The sequence below is a fragment of the Tripterygium wilfordii genome, chromosome 15, assembly GCF_013401445.1.
Source record: "Tripterygium wilfordii isolate XIE 37 chromosome 15, ASM1340144v1, whole genome shotgun sequence".
Classification (NCBI taxonomy): domain Eukaryota; kingdom Viridiplantae; phylum Streptophyta; class Magnoliopsida; order Celastrales; family Celastraceae; genus Tripterygium; species Tripterygium wilfordii.
The window spans coordinates 13890555-13909671 of record NC_052246.1 but is presented as its reverse complement, the minus strand read 5'-3'; the positions used below and the strand labels follow the sequence as shown (position 1 = coordinate 13909671).

General features: G+C 38.7%; 4 protein-coding genes across 4 annotated transcripts; 1 reads left to right on the top strand and 3 right to left on the bottom strand.

Moving 5' to 3' along the window:
- Positions 1-222: 222 nt before the first annotated feature.
- On the bottom strand, positions 223-1335 carry LOC119979978 (glutaredoxin-C5-like). The gene has a single exon (XM_038822608.1). It carries the CDS (start codon positions 871-873, stop codon positions 484-486), a length of 390 nt encoding a protein of 129 aa, XP_038678536.1. The 5' UTR covers positions 874-1335; the 3' UTR covers positions 223-483.
- Positions 1336-2448: 1113 nt separating this feature from the next.
- Positions 2449-10293, bottom strand: LOC120017228 (regulation of nuclear pre-mRNA domain-containing protein 1A-like). Its single transcript, XM_038870386.1, has 8 exons — positions 9961-10293; positions 7761-7882; positions 6914-7161; positions 5339-5458; positions 5085-5241; positions 4175-4314; positions 4058-4093; positions 2449-3478 (listed from the first exon to the last, which is right to left on the bottom strand). The coding sequence occupies exons 2-8, from the start codon at positions 7834-7836 to the stop codon at positions 2693-2695; spliced, it is 1563 nt and encodes a 520-aa protein (XP_038726314.1). The 5' UTR covers positions 7837-7882; positions 9961-10293; the 3' UTR covers positions 2449-2692.
- A 1281-nt stretch (positions 10294-11574) lies between these two features.
- LOC119979991 (exocyst complex component EXO70B1-like) lies at positions 11575-13959 on the bottom strand. Its single transcript, XM_038822627.1, has one exon. It carries the CDS (start codon positions 13862-13864, stop codon positions 11810-11812), a length of 2055 nt encoding a protein of 684 aa, XP_038678555.1. The 5' UTR covers positions 13865-13959; the 3' UTR covers positions 11575-11809.
- A 78-nt stretch (positions 13960-14037) lies between these two features.
- On the top strand, positions 14038-18386 carry LOC119979932. Its single transcript, XM_038822553.1, has 8 exons — positions 14038-14092; positions 14901-15239; positions 15782-15944; positions 16300-16500; positions 16579-16824; positions 17200-17347; positions 17585-17813; positions 17940-18386. The coding sequence occupies exons 1-8, from the start codon at positions 14038-14040 to the stop codon at positions 18272-18274; spliced, it is 1716 nt and encodes a 571-aa protein (XP_038678481.1). The 3' UTR covers positions 18275-18386.
- The last annotated feature ends 731 nt before the right edge of the window (positions 18387-19117 follow it).

The following is a 19117-nucleotide window of genomic DNA, read 5'->3' as shown; positions in this document are numbered from 1 at the left end:
AAGTAAAACACTACAATGACGAGTAAGTACCTTTTGCGTTCATTAGTTTCTCTTAAATTATGAGTGAGTTAGACAACCCACACTTACTATACTAGTACTGTATATATTTACGACATATATATATATATATATAAATCAACTACAGAAACACAAGTTTGAGAATAGAGCAAGTATCTGATTTAGGAATAGATTTTGTGTTTTTCTTTGCTATACAGAGGAGGGGCATATTACACTTCTCAAAAGCAAAGAACGACACAAAACAAGACACAAAAAAAGAAAAGAAAAGAAAAGATGGAAACTAAACCAAGACATATAGTGACAAGTGTCAATTTGTAATTCCCACAACGGAGAAGCACTTCAACAAAACAACCACTACTCCTCGTCCTCTGTTTCAATATTTCTTAGTTACCTCGCTCTAGCTATAAGTCTTTTTTTCTTCTTCTTTTTCCCCCAAACTTTGTACAGAAAAAAACAGGGGAAATGTCAGAGCCAGAGAGCACCAGCATTTTTAAGCAGAGGAACAAGAATGCCATTAATATGTGCAGCCATGACTCTGTCCATGGCACCAACAAGTTTACCTCCAATGAACACCACAGGAACAGCAGTGGAGGTGGAGCTACCCAAAAGCCTCGTGAGAGCATTCTCCAGCTCCTTCCCTCTTGGGTCCTCATCGAGCTCGTAAACAGTCGGATTCACACCCATGCCACAGAAGAGGCTCTTAATGGCGTGGCACATACAGCAACTGCTGATGCTGAAAATCACCACTGCGTTCTCTGATGCCAGTCTCTCAATTCGCTCAAATGGGTCCATGGACATGGCGGTTGATCTTGTTGGGATGTTATAGGAAGTCCACAACTCCGTTTGGTAATGCATTTTGGGGAGATAATTGGGCCTTAATTTGCAGGCTTTAAGGTATCCGAGACCGAGAGAGTGAGAGCTAGCTTACTAGTGAGAGAGCAAGAAAAAGCAATGAAGTTGGTCGCATGCTTGATAGAGAGAGAGATGGAGAGTTGTAGAGTTTTTGATCATGTGAGATTAATCACGCACTTAATAGTAATATTGGAAGATTATGATAAGTAATGGGGTTGTGACGTTGTGTGTGTGTGTGATAACAGAGAGAGAGAGAGAGCAGATGCTTTATGAGTAGTAAACGGAGGGAGAGTGTGATAAGTGCTTAATAGACGGCTGGTTGAGTTCTTGTTTGTTCGTTCCTTCTCTCCAGGCTTGACGTGACCTTCATGCACTGTTCAGACTCTCCTCCCTTTCCTTTTGGTCCCATTTACATTTACTTCCTTTCTTAAAAATAAATCATTATCCTAATTAATTAATACAAGGGAAGGGAAAAAGAAAGAAAGAAAGAAAGAAAGAGGTGGAGATTAACTCGGATGGGGGTTCTCATAGAACAGTTTCTTACATTACATATATATGGTCTTACAGACAACAGATTAATGAATATTCTCTCAAGAAATGTATTATGTATCTAGTTTTGATAAATGTACATAGATAAATTATTTATTCTCCCTTTTCTTTTTTAATGGATATTTTAAATTAGGCAATTTATAATACTAATTTATATGTCCAATTAGCACTGAACGAGTTAGCTTAAGAATTGGAAGAATTGTTCTAGGGGATTAATTAGTTACCTCAAAACGGAGAGATTCCATATTATCAATGTATCACTCAAAAACATAAACAAATAAAGATCTGTCATATGACAGTAAAAATATATAGAGAGAAAAAGATAAGAGAAGGCAGGCATAATATATAATATGTCTACTAAAAACCGAATAGATAATAATAGATAGTTTCACATAAAATTCAATTTAAAATATAAAACAATACAAAAGCGGGGACCCCGACATTACTCATAGCAAGCCTTGCCAAGATGTGTGCTTAAGAGTGCATCTATAAGGCATGTCTTATATGCAACAATTAGCCTTTTTCACTAAACGAATCACATTGCAATCTCCTCTCCTCTCCTCTCGTTTTGTGCAGGAGCAGGATTGCCGCAAATGTTTATGGTCCCTCTCTGCCTTATCTAACAACCTTGTCTTCCAATGGAATGGTTAACTCAAATCTATTGGTTTTACAACTTCAAACGTAAGAAAATGAACCACAACACCAAATCGAATTCCTTACCCGATAAGTTTCCCACTCCCATGATCAGCTCCTCAGTCTTTGTCACTAACAGAGCTTCACACCCTCAGGAAGAACTAAATGTTGCGCCTCCGTCTCATCACCACATCCTGTTACTTCCAACAAGACTACCGAACAACACGCCACCCAATGTACATGGGCCCTGGGGTTCATATTCTTCAGACCCAACCAATAAGCCTAGAAGCCCAGAAGGCATGGGCCTCACTTCCCATGAGATCCCCTGAAACAATAATCCTGCAAGTAAACAAACTGATGCATCGAGACATAGTTGAACACAAGCAATCCCAAAATATCCTTAAAATCCTATGTATCAATTTGATGGGAAAAAAAATTTTCACCTACAAACACAGAGCAAAGTTAAAACCTTTATCGTTACAAACATCTATTATGTGCAATTATAATTAGGTGTATAATCTAAGGGAACTTAGAGAATAAAACATTCAATACAGGGAATCCTGCGGCTTCATTGTACAGTTTACTTGATACTATCAAGTAGCGGAGACACCTTGTCAGTCCAAGCAGCCTTTCGGAAAGACTATTGACGTGAAATGGGCACTGTTGGCATAGAGGGTGGCTGATTGTAGAAATTACCGTCAGGACCTTGAAAACTCTGATACGCATTTGCCGGAGGTATTGAGAAGGGAGAAATTCCAGTGACAGGAGCGGTCATAGTTGGATAACCTGGGAAGGGGGGAGGCAGTTGTTGCGCCATACCGTAAGAGAATTGTTCACCAATGACAGATCCAACACTCTGCATGTAAGGGGGTGTAGGATACGCCACTGGCATAGGGGGTAATGGTGGCATTGGTGGAGGAGAAGATGATGGAGGAGGAGGTGGTGGCTCATTCTGGGTTAATTGCTGGCTGGTGGTAATCACATTTTGTGGGAGAGATTCAGGATGCAGGGAAGGAGCTGGTGGTTGTGAGGAATTTTGAGGGGAAACATTAGATTGGTCATTCGCAAGCTTAGGCCTCTTTTCAGGCGGGTATTCACCAGAAGAATCTTTCCCTGGATTGCCAATGACACCCTCCGATGCAAGGGAGGAGAGTACATAAGAAAGCATATGGGCCGACGATGTAGACGACGTCAACTTTGCGGCCACAGCAGCAGCAGCAGACTTCCCTTCCTCAATGGAGCCAGATTGTTTAGGATAAGACATCTGCTGCTGGTTGTCCATAACAGGAGCAACTTGTTCCTTATCTGCTGATATAAAGGTTTGAGGTGCCATGGAAGTGTGAGCCTCTTTTGAAACTTGCTCAGGCAACTGTGTGTTGTTGCAATCTATTAACCGATGAGAGACTTCTGACTGGGACTGGGCAACCTGAGAAACAAACTCACAGCTTTTAGTATCTATATGGACACCATAATCCAAACACAATAGGATAATTTGCACATTCTAAACAAACAGAAAGCAAGGAAATTTTCAAGGTGAACATGGTAACTGTTAAAGTACAAGATGCTGCATGTCATTCAATTTACTACTAGCCACTAGGGTAGAGAAAGGAGATTATTGTATGAATCAGAGCCATATCACATCTGCCTAAGTAATCATACGCAATCACAGGGTACTAATCAGGATTTAACTCATAATAATCAGTGGGCAAACATAACTGCTATGCCTGGTACTGCAAGCCAAAACAACCTCTGCCATAGCCCATGAGTCAGTAGCATAACCACAATGGTAAATCAACCGTTGTCAACAACGCTCCAAGCATTCAAAAAAAAAAAAAGGAAGGCTGAAAGATTAAAAATCCATCTGTGATGTTGTCAATGGTTGACCTTAAGCATTCAAAAGATGAAAAAAAAAAAAAAAAAAAAAAAAAAAAACCACGCGTGGTGTTGCTAATGCAAGCACCAAAGAAAAGGAGAAAAATTAATCGATAACAAAAGTATAACAAACCCGAAGCTGACTACGAATTTCTTCCAGCTTGAATTCCTGTTAAGATAAAAAAAAAATTATATCAGCAACTGTAACTACAAAGTGTAACTGTTGACTTAAACTAATCTGAAAACCAACCTGCTCGTGCAAAGCCTCTCTCATAATAGAGACAAGATTTGCTCTTGATGATGCAACTGCGGTCAGTTGATCAATACACTCCCCCAATATAGCATGCTGCCCCTTCACCTCATCCATAAATGCAGCTCCATGCAAACGACCTGTTGAAAACAAGGTAAGTACAGTAATTTCGGTTTCAAAATCAAAGTTATACAGATGAAAATTTATGGAAGATCAAGAAAATTGCTAGAGGTGCTCATTAAAGGAGTTGGAGTTAACTTTTACAACAGGACAAAAACCAATTGCCATTTGATGAAAGTATGAAATCATTACTTCATTCTATTGTACCTGACCACCACAACCATGAGTTTCTCTTTCCTAGAACCCTTGAGAACAAAGGTATCTCTTCCGGCAGCACCCCAAAACACACACACACACACAAAACAAGCCACCAAACAAAATAGAAGATGTTGTATTTTTTGAAAAGTTCAACTTCTAGTTTCAAATCCTAGGTTAGTTTAGCGCTGTGAAACATCCACCTCAACAAAAGATTGCATATTCTGTTCCAAGTCAAGCAAGGCAAAAGCATATAAACTAAAATACACAAACATGCTCCATTGGCCAGATTAATTTTCTGTCTGTTCATATCATTTAGAATGCAGTGACAGTGAGCTTGAAGCTATAGTTAATATCCATGCCAACGTCAAGTAAGTTATACCAAAAGTTTCTGGGAAAAAAAGTGTCTGCAGTATACCTAGTAGTACAGAAAAATGAACGCAATATTGGTGAAAATGCATTACAATAGAGGATGTGAACATCAATAAAAATTAGGGTAGCATGTGCACAAAACATGGTGACAATTTTGATCAAGTAAAACGCACTTAACCAAACTCTGTTGTGGTTTGAATATGATGCCCAATGCAGGTCATACCTGAGTTAATATCACCACTAGGTTCCTTGACAACTTTTTCAAGACAGCTAATAGCATTCCTGCATTTGCTCAATATAACATTTTCATCCAACTGGCCACCGTCAACAACTTGATAACTTGAAACTATTTTGTCCAGTGTATTTCCACCTGGCTGCTTCTGTTCATCCAGAGGAAATAAGGGCAGAAAGCAATAAGACTTTCTTTTTTGAAGGAACAACCAAGTAAAATACAGTCAGCATAGAAATTAGAATTACCAGTTTGAGGCCCAAATTCTTCCCATTTCTCTTACTCTTTTCCGCATGCCTTCCCAGAAGCTCTTCCTTTAGCATTTGTGCCCGAGAACCAAATACTTTTCGCTCTTCCCATATACCAATCTGCATGTAAGTGTTCCAGTGCGACCAAAAGAATATTATATACTCATCACAGTATCTAGTAGTGGGAACACATGCAGAATATATCAGCTACTCTTTCCAGAACATATATCAGCAAGAGTACACAGAATATTAGTTTTCACTTTTCAGGCTTTAAAGTAAAGTTGATAACCAACACTAATTGCTTTGTCGCATATATGGCGAGCAATTTCACATTTTCACACACAAAAATGGAAAATGGACATAGAAGAATGTTAATTTAAGCCTATCGATAGATTGTGAGGAAAGGTGCTGCGACGAACTTCCATCTTCAGATGTGTTAGCCAGTTGTAGACTTGTAGGTATATCCGGGGGAAAAAGTGGCTTCCATTGAATGCTGATGAACCATTGGAAATTCATTTGGGTCCAATCCTTCTCTCTCTCTAACTTTCTCACACCCCAATAACACCTTGAGTTTATCTAGGGCAACAAATTATTCTGCTATATCCTTAGGAATATTTCTCTCCATTATAAATTCAGGGCAAATGGACGCTTCAGAAATTTTACTGGATGGGAAATAGCAGCATATCATGATCTAGTGCACAGGAGATGCATTTGTCAGTGGGTAACTATTTTCAACATCCATTTATATTGTACACTAAAATTTTTCAAAATTGCAGAAGAGAACAAGTCGACAACAATTCAGTGATTTATAAATAAAACTTTCATTCTGTTGAATCAGTAACAAGTTAGACGGTTAGACCAAACTGATGACCTGAAATTGGAAATTTTCAGCATAACATCTATCCTAATGATAAATCCGGAGCAAGGTCAATTCAAATTCTCTTCAAATGCAACCAACTTCTTAATGACTTACCTGGTAATTTTCTAAAGTGTTTTTTAGCAATTTAGCTACATTAAGGTAATTCACTTAATAATCCATAATATCTCTAAACTTATACTCTCTCCACACGAATTGTTATATGCCACCAGGAATACCTCATCGGTAAACTCTATTGGACGTAGATTAGAATATCATTTTGCTGCTAAGAATCACGGAACTACTTAAAACAATTAAGAGCGTTGGCAGTAACGCAACTCCCCAAAGCTATTGGCAGTTAAAAAAGGGGAGACATATAAAACTTCTATCACGCAAGAGGAGCTATTAGACAATTTGAGAATTAGTAAAGTTATAATTATTTCCCATCCCTAGCACAATAATAAAAGGAATAGTAAACAAGGACACATGTTCAAAAATAACATAATCATTTCAGCTTGAAGATAACATTCTTTTTGGTTTTATTTTACTTGAGATGCATTTAACAACTATAACCGTAGTTTATCCTTCTCGTGAAAGAAGCATAGTTTATCTTCCTCTAAACATACAAACACAAGGCCACAGAATTCATCATCAAACTAAAACTCATGCAACAACATAACTGCGCATAAGGCAAGTAATCGAATAAAAGATTTATTTACCAGTCGTAATGCTGAATTCCTTCCAAAATCATCCCCATTGTCGATTACATCACGAAGAGCGTCTGGAAGAACTCTCCAAAATTCTCCGACAAACTCAATACCCTTTCGCCGGCTGTTCTGCAAAATATCATTGGCTAGATATAGAAAGGCCAATCTCTGCTCACGTGGAGAACAGTGAAACTGTCTGGCCCATGTCTCAACAACTTTTTTAGCCTTATTCATGTGGAAAATACACCAATGAGACAGCGCTTGGTACATCAAGGGTTTAAACAAAGGATGATCTACCAGAGATAATCATCGACTGCAGCAGCACGACACATAATGAACATATGCATGTTTATACATACGCATGCTTGTTTATAGATATACCTTACCAATAAATACCGGGATGCCTGATACCATGAAAAGCATTTTTTTCCCTCCTTAAAAAAGACAACGGGAAATAGATAGCAAATATAAGTAATATTCAGGGGCCACAAATAGTAGGATAGAGTTTTACCCTTTAAAAGAAGTTTAAAAAATGAGTAGCATGATTGATTGCATTCCAAATGAAGATGCAACTTGAAATGGAACTAAAAGATGTAAGTCAAGTAGCCAAGTATTCATCTCAGAGGAATTTCAGAGAGTTTTAACAATAAATCTCTCAACAACACAAAATTAAACTCGAAATTACGGAGAAGTAAACAAGATATCAGTCATGTGCTTTTCCCGATCAAAATATCCAGATAGAAATTTGACACCACTAAAAAGCGAGACCAGTAAAGAAAATTATCTCAAAAAAAAAGGAAAAAAAAGAAAGAATTATGTTGGAAGCGAGCATCATGTGCAACATATATTAAGAGGATACTTTCGATACTCGTCTGTGAATTGTTTAACTTGGCCAGCTTGTCCACTAAAATGTGTGGATTAAATGTACTTCCCATCGATTCTGATTATTATTTGCCCAACTTAGCAAAGTGCGAGGTAGACCTTTAAGAAGGAAAAAATGCTTGACATCAGAAAAATAAGTGGTTTAATAAACAAGAGCTAAGTGAATATTATGCATGATCGCTGAAGTTATGCCATAAACTGAAGAGAATTATGTATATAATTATTACCCTACATGGAAGACAAACCATTAAATGTTTCTTAGGTGAAACAAAATCTACAGGCATCGGTCTATTAAATGCAACATGGGAGTAAGGTTACATCTACCCTTCCCGGAACATGTGTCCACTACACGAACTTTGTCTACTAAGTGTCACCTTTCTTTATATGTAATTTAAGTGCGGTTGGGTCATTTAAGAGGTAACCGTTCAGGATTATATAAGGGCATGTACAAAAACTTCAACATGTTTGGATGTTTAGATGAAAAGCTAATAATACATAACCTTGAACAGAAATCTAATAATGCGACAGGCATAGTCGCCGAACTGTGTATCATCGAACTTATCGATTTTCTAATTTTCTACACATCAAGTCATATATCGTAATTGTTTTATATAATCGAAAAATATCTAAAAATAACCTCTAGGAACATAAATCACAAATGTTTTCTAGCGTGGACTGGAGATCTGTATCCTATATTCCAAATGTATTACAACCAAGAATGTAAGGGAACAATTCAAAATAGTAAACACACGAGAAAATAGCCAAATTTATTTTAGGGTTAAATCCCATCACCTAGCAATTTAGCAACTATTTGTTTGAACTTTCGAAGATCATGAGGCAAGCTGATGACATGGTAATTAATATTTAATACCATTTCACATTTTCTCTAGTTGTCTTTCGCATTGAAACCTCGACGCATGAAATGCCCTTATTCCCTCACTGAAATTTTGTGGAGATTGAAAGAAGAGCATTGGTATCTTGTGATCTACGGCACATAATTTTGTGCACTATGACATAAAAAATTTATACGATTTGAATACTATTATTCAGTACAAATATTTGTATCAAATATTCTTTATTCCATTTTGATATAGCAGTTGTATTGACTCGAGATATGCAATTGCTGATATGAAATGTATCACATTAAATGTAAGATACATCTAACAAAGAAATATCAGTTTTATTACCATAAGAGCAATCCAAAATTAGCTTACTACTAAATGTGAGTGAGCCTCGCTATAAGGATGTCTGGGGTCGGTCACATGAATAAATAAGAGAAGACAAGCTGAAACCAGTACATGGATTTTCTTTTGCCATTGGCTCCCACCTAGAGCTACTTTCCACTAATCCTGTTGAGCTCATATTCTTTCTTATTACATCCACACACGTCGCTTTTTGCTCCCCTCTATTATTTTTACGATCTCCTACTTGAATTTTCTCAATTCTTGTCACTATCTAGCCGTTATCCCTACGTTGCGCATGCACACCGTCTCTCAGATTTTACTGTAAATAGGCCATATTAGAAAACCCTTCTCTAGATACAATCTCCCCCTTGAATTGTCTCAATTCTTCTTACTTTCTCTCCACTATCCCTAAGTTGTGCATTCCCATGTAATCGTAAAGGTTTATCTATCATCTTATCTTTGATAGGCACTATTCCAAAACCCTTCTTATTTTACAATCTCCAGCAGGAATTTTCTCAGTTCTTCTCGCAATCTTACCATTGCCTCTACGTCCAGCATGCCCATTCCATCTTGTAGGTTTTATCCCATCTTTGATAGACACTATTCCTACTCTCTATCAAATAACTTATTTCCAAACCTCTTTGTTTTTTCGGTATAACATTAAACTAAGCCGAAGAATGACTCTTCTTTGTCACAATCATGGCCATCTAAATATGATTTATGTATTTAAATTAATGCCTACAGACATAGTTGAAGCTTAAATATGTTCAAGCTAAAAACCAAAAAACAACTACAACCAAAAGTCAGATGTTCATATCAAATTAAAAATCAGAGGTTCATAGCAAAATAGAGTGAAATTCAATGTCAATAACACGAACTAACCCCCTAACAACAACATGCAGAAGAAAAGCTCATAACTTAGAACAAAAGAGGACCCGAAATCAACACTAAACTCATCATAAGAAAACAACAAAGAAGGTGGCGTAAAGGGACCTGACAAGAATAATGCGGAAGGGGCACAATACAAATCAACAGCCAGGGAGGATTTCTCACTCCTTTTAAATTCCGCTCACGGACTTCGGCAGAATTAGGGCGGATTTGAAGAACAGAATTCGGTTGGTGAAGTCATCAGTAGATTTTTTTTTTCTTTTCTTTTCCTCTATCGCTAACTTCACGAACTGGAGCTATTCGAACCCTGCTCAGACGCTCCGTCAAACTCCACCGGCTTCCGACAGATAGAGAAGGCGAGAGGGAGACAGAGAGAGACGTAACAGGTTGTGGTACTACTCCGGGCTTGGCTTTAGCTTCTCCGGTTCGCAAAGTACGGTGGTGTTTTTATGCTGGTTCTTTAGACAATCCCTAAAGTACCCTCGCATTTTAGAGTATACTTTGCAGCCAAAAGCGACGCCGTTGCATAACTTGACGTTCGCAAGCAGATGGGGAAAGGACGAACGGTTGCAACCAGCATAAGCATTTGTTTGCACCATCATTTAATTTATTATTAATAATTATTATCTCGCAATTAAAAAAAAAAACCTCCAATGACTTCATAGCCCAAAGAAATCAAGTCTTTGTTAGGTAGGAGTTGGGACTAAAAACTCCCATATTGCCATGTGAAAATCAAGTGAAAAAAGATAAAAATTAAACCCCAAATACTTGGGGTGCTTTTGTTATAAGTAAAAAAGTTGTGTTGACCTAAATCCAAAAACAAACAATATTTGAAGTGGTTTGACCCAACTTTTCTTTCACCTACATACCCTATTTCTTTAAATTATAATATAATAACAGAACATATACTCGATTCTAAAAAGATCTCCACCTGTTTATGAGGACCTTGATCCGTATAGTCTACTTAGAAGTATAGGAATGATTTTTTAAAATTTTTTTATAAGCATTGCTTTAAAAATCTCACATTGTTTGGTGAAACAAGTGACGTGGTTTATAAGATAAAAGCTCAATCTCAACCATTGAAAAACCATTTTCATAAGGATAAAGTCGTGCGACCCTTGAACTCAGAGTGAACAATTCCTCAAATGATTTGGGTTAGGTTTCTCTTTCACCTCCATCTTATATTTTTTGAACTTTGTCCGAATTATAATGGTCTTACTATTTGGTGAAATATATATATATATATATATATATATATATATATATATATATATATATATATATCCAATATGTTTATGCTCTTCAATGGAACAATTGAAATTGCTCTCTCTCTATATTTGTACACCTTTTTGAATTTAGAGCGAATTGTTAAAGTTTTCATATTTCATAATATTGCATAACAATACTGATCACAAACAATATGTATTAACGAGAATTGGCGATGCATGCACTATATTGAGAAACTTCCAACGCGTGGATGCAATGATTTTTTTTAAAAGACAATGGTGCGGCATTCATTTCATCTCAACAGAAAATTAAAAAAATCAAGAAAAAACATCTCTGTTATTTCATTATTTGATGGTGTACAAGAACATTACAGTTCGCTAGACATTTGTCATATACCCTGGGCGTGGTTACAACCAAATCACCAGAGGCAGGTCGATGCCTCTATGGCACTGTTAATATTCAAAAGGAAAATGCAAGCAAAGATTGTCCCAGAGAATAGTGTATAATATTATTAAAACAATCAATACCACAAAACTACACAGAAAACTAAAGTAGCTGCTTCTGCTCGACAGAAAGGGGTACTTGAGCCATTTCGCTGTAAAAGAAGATTTTAAAAAACAAAATAAAATTTGTTTGACCACGTCCACATCAGAAATGACCAAAGCATCCTTCGTGGCTTCGATTGATTGGTCCACCTCCTTCAACAATATGCTTGCACTGGTGATGCCTACGGTTTCCTCCTCGCCATGGACGTTGGGTTTCCTTCGAAGAGCTCATCAATGGCATTCTCAATATCTTCAGCTTGGAACTTCACGTACTTCTCTGTTTGTCTTCCTGCGTCCAAGTGCTGTGAGAACCTCCCCAAGAAAGACCGATATGCTGGAATCACCACCGCCGATATTGATACCCGAAGCTCCGACTGAAGCTGCTCATCACTCACGATCCAACAACTCTGTGTCCTGTGAATTTCATCGAACATAGCATTGAAGCTCTTGAACCTCTCTTTCAGCACCGGCTTCACTACTTTCCCATTCACTTGCAATCCTTCGTGACTCAAACAACCCAAAACCTTGCTCCACGTCTCTCTCTGATACCCCTTATGGTAGTTCCTCAGATCTGACGATCTCTTCCTGCGCCACGTTTCACCCATCACTTCGTGGATCTCCGCCGTCCCTTTGATCTTCTGCAAGATGTAGCGGCCATTGTTCATCATGAAAATTGAGCTTAATGAAATGTCTCTATAGAGCTTTGATTTCGTTTCGAGATTCGCGTCCAGTAAGTCCATAACCCTCGTCAACTGACTCGAAAACGGCGACTGCTCCGGCGTTTCGTTGTCTTGGCCATCGTACTGTGACCTCCTCGAAGAGTCAGCTCTCTCGATCTTTGAATGCTCCTTGAAGACTTGTTCAAGTGTGTCTTTGTACTCACAAGCATATTTTAGATAGTTCATGGTGTAGCGTGTGAGCGGATGAACGGCACCGCCTGGAACCGGAGTCTTCCCTGTATCGGACTTAATCGAGTTCTCCAAATCACAGAATATACAAATCACAGCCTCACCAATACGACACCTGGTTGTTGTCGTTTCAGTCTTAAGCTCTTTAGTGGATTCCTCCTCGAACAATCCGTCCGTGGCTGGGAGACTGTCCCGCAAGGTCTCATAAATATCAAGAAACTTGAACAGCTTTTCAGCGGAGCGTTTTGACATGGCGATCGCCTCTGCGAAATTGAGGAGCTGAATCAACACGCCACGCGTTAGATTACTGAACAGACTCCCCGCGATTGATGGATAGTCCGTGAAAATCCCATCGGCGAGTTTTCTCTCGCCTTGGAAATACACGGTGGCACATTGCTTGAAGGTCTTGCTCCACGTAGCAATTTCATTCTCCAGGGCATCCCATTGCATCTTCTGCACGTCGTCGACACTGATCTTCCCGAATCCTAGATTAATCAAGCACTCATCAAACGCTTCCCTTCTCGCGACCATATACAACTCGCAGCATTCAGATTCGTGTCCTCCCGATATCATCTCCTTTGCGATCCGATTCAAACTTGATAAAACCTCTTCAGTATACCCTGGAAAATCACCATCTTCGGACTCAGGTTCTCTTAGATTGCAATGATCGGATTCTGAGTGCTTCAATTTGGCACTTCCATCGCTTCCACCACGATCATGGTCGTTGTTTCCAGAATCTTCTAGAAGCAACCTGAATTCATCCTCTAAGTACGACATTACTCTCTGTTGAAGGCCGCCGGCTCGATTGATCAGCGAACCGTGAGTGGCGTCCGATCTGAACTCAACCACCGCGGCGTTCAGCTTCGATATCCGATCTAAGGCCTCAATGAATAATGCATTCTCCTCCGCAACCTGACACCATTTCGACTTCTCCTGATCAGCTTTGGAGTCGTACTTCTCTATATTTTCTTCCACGAGATCCAAGAACTTCTCCACAAACGCCGGGATCTCCAATGGATTGTCATTCTCCTCTTTTTTTTTGGCGGGAAAGTTTGAGACGAACTGATCTATATCCTCCAATGCCTTCTCGAGACTGTAAGGAGGTGGTTGAGCTTCCTCGGCTGGTTTCTCTTCAATCTGATCGGTCTTCTCCTCCGATTTCTCACTTTCCCCCTCCTTGGTCTCTGAATACGTCGGTGCCTCTGTTGTTGGCTCTCCAAGCTTTGGCGAGTTCGCTTGCGGAAACTCGGGAACGGTGGCGGTGGAAGAGGCAGTATCTTCTTTACAGGCAAAACTAGAGGTCTTGTCAGGTTGATGGTTTTCTCCCATTTCGAAGACGGTGGAACTTGGTTTTCCTGTTTGTTTGTGAAGGGAATGAAAGGAGTTTGTTTTGAGAGAGACGTGGAGATGCGCGAAAAGAGGCAGAATTATCCGTTGTTATTTTAAATTTAAATTGTTGTGTTGTTATTGATAATTAATAAATTTAATTTAAGGATTTTGAAATGGTCGTCGTTTGTTGTGTTTTAGTGGCGGGAGGAAACTGTAGGAGTAGAATTGGTTGGCCTGAGAGAGTTCTGTTGGTTGACCGTTAACCAGACGGAGTTTTTATTTTTATTTTTTGGCACACAATTAACCAGATGGAGTTGTGCCATCTAGTGATGAGGTTCCTTTTCAAATCGAACTAATAAAATGATAATTATAAAATTAACTTGTAATGACAAAATTTGTTTAATGTTGAATAGCACTTTCTTACATTTATCTTTCATTAATTCTTTGAATTTTGCATGCAAATATGCAATCAATATTAATTTATCATATTTTCTCTTTTATTTTTGCAGGCTAATATGTTGATTGATTAAGGAAGATATTTCTCAATAAATCACAACTCTCATATCTAACTAATGTGGGATATTCGTATCAATACTCCCATTTTACTGAGTCGACACCCACATCGGTTGTACTCGAGGGGTCTTTCAATGAGTTGGATCCTTATCTGTATCAGCAGATTCATTGATAATCCTTTATGTGTTGGCCCTGTCCCATACCTGGACGAATGGAGATCCAAACACCATAGACGCAAAGACCAAATACCTCCGATATCAATTATTTCATTCATAATGAAAATGTTTAGAAAGATTAATCCTGTCTTAAGAAGGTAATTTCAGAGTGAAAATTATGCTGGCCAAGTGGCCATACATCTCGAAAATAAACACAAATTTCCACCGACGGCCTCCTCTCTTCCTTCTCTGCTTTTTCCAGATCTGATAAGCTTTCTATCATTACATTCACTCACAAAAAAACTTCCATACTTACAAGCTCATAATCCCAACGACAGAAGCTAAAACACACAGTTAAAAAAAATGAGGTATAGAGAATCCAGAAAAAAAACGACGTGTCGTTCCCACACTACTCATAGCATGTGCAGCTTTCACCGTCGTCGGATTGTTGATACTCAACGTGAGATCCGTTGATCCTCCGCCGGCCGTGGATTTCCCTACGAACAAGTTCGATTTAGATTCAGCCTCGAACACTACCGACCTGAGCGATGGCAATCGGGAGAATCGCAGCGAGAAGAGCAAAAGCGGTGAGGAATACAAGAAATCGCGTGCTACGGTGGAGGAGATGGGCAAACCTTTCAGCAGAGGAGCTTGGAAGGAGAGTCTCAGAGTTAGGCGTATGATTCAACATCACTTTGACATGAACGGTACAGTAACTATGTTTGGTTGCTGAGAATTTATAGGACGCGGAAATAAACTCGAGCGTCTTTAGTATATAGCCTGTTATTTCAATTATCCAGATTATTTCCATGACCTTATGCTTATCTGTAAGCAATTTTGTTTGTGATAAGTTTCTGGTGTGTAGGAGATAAGGATGATAACATCGTATATGACTATATGCAAATGTACTCTATAAAGTTTGATTAATCAATGGCTAGATCTGATTTTAATAATATTTGACAATTTCTTGAGAGTGATCAGGTATAGAAGAGATATGATTACAAATGATTAAACTAATTAAGTAGGTACTGTCTTTGCCTGACGAGGGAAAATTCTGAGAAGAAACCTTGTATGTATGATAGCTTTAAATAAAGGAATGCAATGATATATGCATTACTAAATTTTTGTATACTGAAGCTCTATACAAAATTGTTTTCATTGCATGATCGAAAAGTGCTAGGAGTTCGTCTATGTTATGTGTTCTTGAAGAGTTATATTGGAGTGCCTCATACATTTAATTGAATCTCAGGTGCTTCAAGAGTCCGCAATCTTCCTCCAGAGCAGTTCTGTGGGCATGGTTTTGTGTTGGCGAAAGCATCAGAAGCAGGTTTTGGCAATGAGATGTACAAGCTTTTAAATGCTGTTGCTTTGAGCATATTGCTGAACCGATCGCTGATAATTGGGCAGACCAGGCATATTGGTTCTTTCTTAGGCCTTTCTGTTTTTTGTTTCCATGTTGGCATAATCAGTAAACAATTTGAATTATTCATTTATTTGCGATGCAGTTTTTATATTATGGCATTCTAGATTCTCTATCATGTGCGACTCAAGTTTACGCTATTCCTCTGTTGATGTGATAGTTTGCTTCATTATATGCTCTTGTTTCACAGTTCATCCTATGCAAAACTTGTGGGATAACATACAATTAGATTCATAGGATCAAAAGATGAAGTGCAGTATTTGCGTTATACAAAAGTCAGGGTTTACCTAGTTATTATGTCATGTTTTTGCTTCCATTTCTTCTGATTATTGACTCAATTTCTTCAGGGGCAAATATCCTTTTGGAGATCACATTTCTTATTCTAGCCGTTCCTTTACGATGAGAGAATTAAAGCATCTTTGGAGGCAAAATAATTGTGTGAACAAGTATGGAAGGCATCTGGTAATTAGGGTGGATGAGTTTGAGAAACCAAAAGAAACAGATGTCCTATGTAGCAATTGGAAGAAATGGAAGCAACCTATCATATGGTAAAGCAAGAACCCTTTTGATGCTGAACTCAGTTTTTCTTGGCCTTCACTGTGACACTACTAGCCATACTGCTGTAGGTTCCAAAACACAACAGATGCTGTGGCCAGTCAGTTTTTCTTGAAGAATGTACACCCTGAGATGAGGAATGCTGCTTCTGATTTATTTGGAAAGCCAGATTCTCTCCATTCTCGGCCAAATGTTTTTGGGGAGCTGATGAAAGTTCTTATATCCCCTTCAAAGGATGTTGAAGAGGCAGTCAATTGGGTTCTTAGTGGTGGGAGGGATCCTGACATTTCGTTACATATGCGGATGCTTATGAATAGGTATTACAGCCTTTTTTTGTTCATTTCTTATGAATGTGCTTTTACAGTGGGTGGGTAGACATTTGCATTAGAAATAATGTGATTGATACAAATGAGAACTTGGTGTTGACTAAATAAGAAGGATGTATACAATCTACATCTCAACAGAACGGGAGAAAGGAAAAGGATTGGGTTTCTTTTCCTCCTCGTTTTCTTTTTTGGTTTCAATGTAGAATAAGAGCTGGATTGCATGGTTAAACTGGCATACATATATGCCTTAAGAAGATGACCAAGGTTCTCAAGAAACAGAAGCGGACAGATTGCTATATCATGTGTAGGTGCGCCTCGAATGGCTTCAGCCAATCAATAATGCTGTTCTTGTGTCCTTCATTTCAGGTCTGTGAGAGCTCTACAGGCAGCATTGAGTTGTGTCAGAAAAGCCATGATGACATTACCTAATGGTTCAAAACCTAGAGTGGTTTTAGTATCAGATACTCCCACTCTTGTAAACACTCTTGCTCAGAATATAAGTGAATTTGCAGAGGTAATTAAATTCCCATGCTTTGTAAATGACAGTTTGTCACCAATTGCATGGTAATGTACGACACACTTCATGTATCTGAATCTCTAACTTGCTACTATCCTCGTCCTTTTCCGGTTGAGTTAGTTATCTTCATTAGAACCTATTCCGAGTTGAAATTTCAAATCAGCACTTTAAGGTTGCACTAGCACACTTTAAACTTTCACATTGGTTCGTTCTAATTCAGATGTTTCTTTCCAGGTTCTTCGTTTTGATTACAAACACTTCAGAGGAGATATTGCTCAAAAGAATAATTCGCATAGTTTAGATTTTCGAGTGAAGGACTGGGGACCTGCACCTAGATGGGTTGCATTTGTGGACTTCTTCCTTGCATCACGTGCAAAGCATGCTGTTGTATCTGGGGCTCATAAGCGTGTTGGGACTACTTATGCTCAGTTGATTGCAGCGCTGGCTGCAGCAAACCATCTTGGTAATTCTGAACCATTGCCCCCCGACCCTCCGTCACCCATTTTTTGATCATTTGTCCGTAGAAAAGGAATTATTGCTTTTGCAGGATGCTCCTTCCACATCTGATAATTTCTGTGTTATTTTTCAGGGGAATACTTTGCTCATTCAAGTTTTTCATTCTTAAGCAGTTTCCAGAGTAATCTGTTAAGAGATGGTTTAAGGTTGCAGGTTGGATGGGGACATGTATGGAACAGATTTGCGGGTCCATTAAGTTGCCGCAACCAGCCTAATCAATGTGCTTTCACGCCACTTCTCCCTCCAGCTTGGTGGGATGATCTGTGGCAATCTCCTATCCCTCGTGATATTCGTAGGCTCGCAGCATACGGCATTTTTCTAACTGATTTTGGCACAATTGATGAAGTTGAACTTCAGTCTTTCTGTAGCTCAAAGAAAAGAAAGGTGAAAACTGTCCTAATCATCTAATTGATGAAGATGAACTTCAGGGTAGTGAGATTCACACATTTAGATGCTTCATTTTCTTGTTACTATTGTAACCGCATGATCATTCAGAGAATTGATGCATACAGTTCCATCAGTTATATAAGTTCTTCATGGGTTCAGCCCAAATAGGCTTAGCCTCGCGCAGCTCAAACTTACTAGGATAGGAGTATCAGGTATTCAGGTGTGGATGAATTTGGATTTTTGGTTTTTGATGACTTCCGGTATAGTGCACACACTTTACCAGAATACCAACAAGTAGCTGTGGATAAGATATTCAGTTATAGGAACTCAATGGGGCATCCTATTCTGCAGGACACAAGTTAAAAGGTATATGCTTGATGCGTTTATGTCTTTTCAATGTTTTAGATTCCTCTTTTCTTATATGTGCTGCGTCTTTGCAGATTACTTCAAATGATGGGCAAAGAATTGGTTCAATTTTCCACTTTAAGGCTAAAATGGGGCGAGGGGGTTGTGATACCATAAATTAAAGAAAGTAAGAAGACTGCAAATGTTTTACATGTTTAATCAATTCACCAAAGAAACAATCACCATGTTCTCGCCGTTAACTAAACCCAAAATCCATTGAGATTTGCCTATCAAAGAAAAAATCCATTGAGATTTCAGCCTTCGAAGAAGCTTTGTTAGGGCCCAGCATTGGAATGCTTGAGAAGTTCCGAGTCAAAAGCGCACTTGGTGTCTGTTGATCGTTTGTAATTAAATGCAATTCAACCAAGAGTTTTTGGTTATGGTTTTGTCATTTGGGGGTAACAGCCTCCTGGGCCCGCGGATGGTGGCGAGGAACAATCGGTTCGCTTCGCATTTGCA

Excerpts from the sequence above, each read along its gene's own strand:
- LOC119979932 (XM_038822553.1), top strand. The coding sequence starts at position 14,038 with ATGGTCGTCGTTTGTTGTGTTTTAGTGGCGGGAGGAAACTGTAGGAGT. Across the intron at positions 15,240-15,781 it reads ACATCACTTTGACATGAACG|GTGCTTCAAGAGTCCGCAAT; the intron begins GTACAGTAACTA and ends ATTGAATCTCAG. Across the intron at positions 15,945-16,299 it reads CTGATAATTGGGCAGACCAG|GGGCAAATATCCTTTTGGAG; the intron begins GCATATTGGTTC and ends CAATTTCTTCAG.
- LOC119979991 (XM_038822627.1), bottom strand. The coding sequence starts at position 13,864 with ATGGGAGAAAACCATCAACCTGACAAGACCTCTAGTTTTGCCTGTAAA.
- LOC119979978 (XM_038822608.1), bottom strand. The coding sequence starts at position 873 with ATGCATTACCAAACGGAGTTGTGGACTTCCTATAACATCCCAACAAGA.
- LOC120017228 (XM_038870386.1), bottom strand. The coding sequence starts at position 7,836 with ATGGGAAGTACATTTAATCCACACATTTTAGTGGACAAGCTGGCCAAG. Across the intron at positions 5,459-6,913 it reads GGAATTCAGCATTACGACTG|ATTGGTATATGGGAAGAGCG; the intron begins GTAAATAAATCT and ends ACTTACATGCAG. Across the intron at positions 4,315-5,084 it reads TAGTGGTGATATTAACTCAG|GTCGTTTGCATGGAGCTGCA; the intron begins GTATGACCTGCA and ends TGTTTTCAACAG.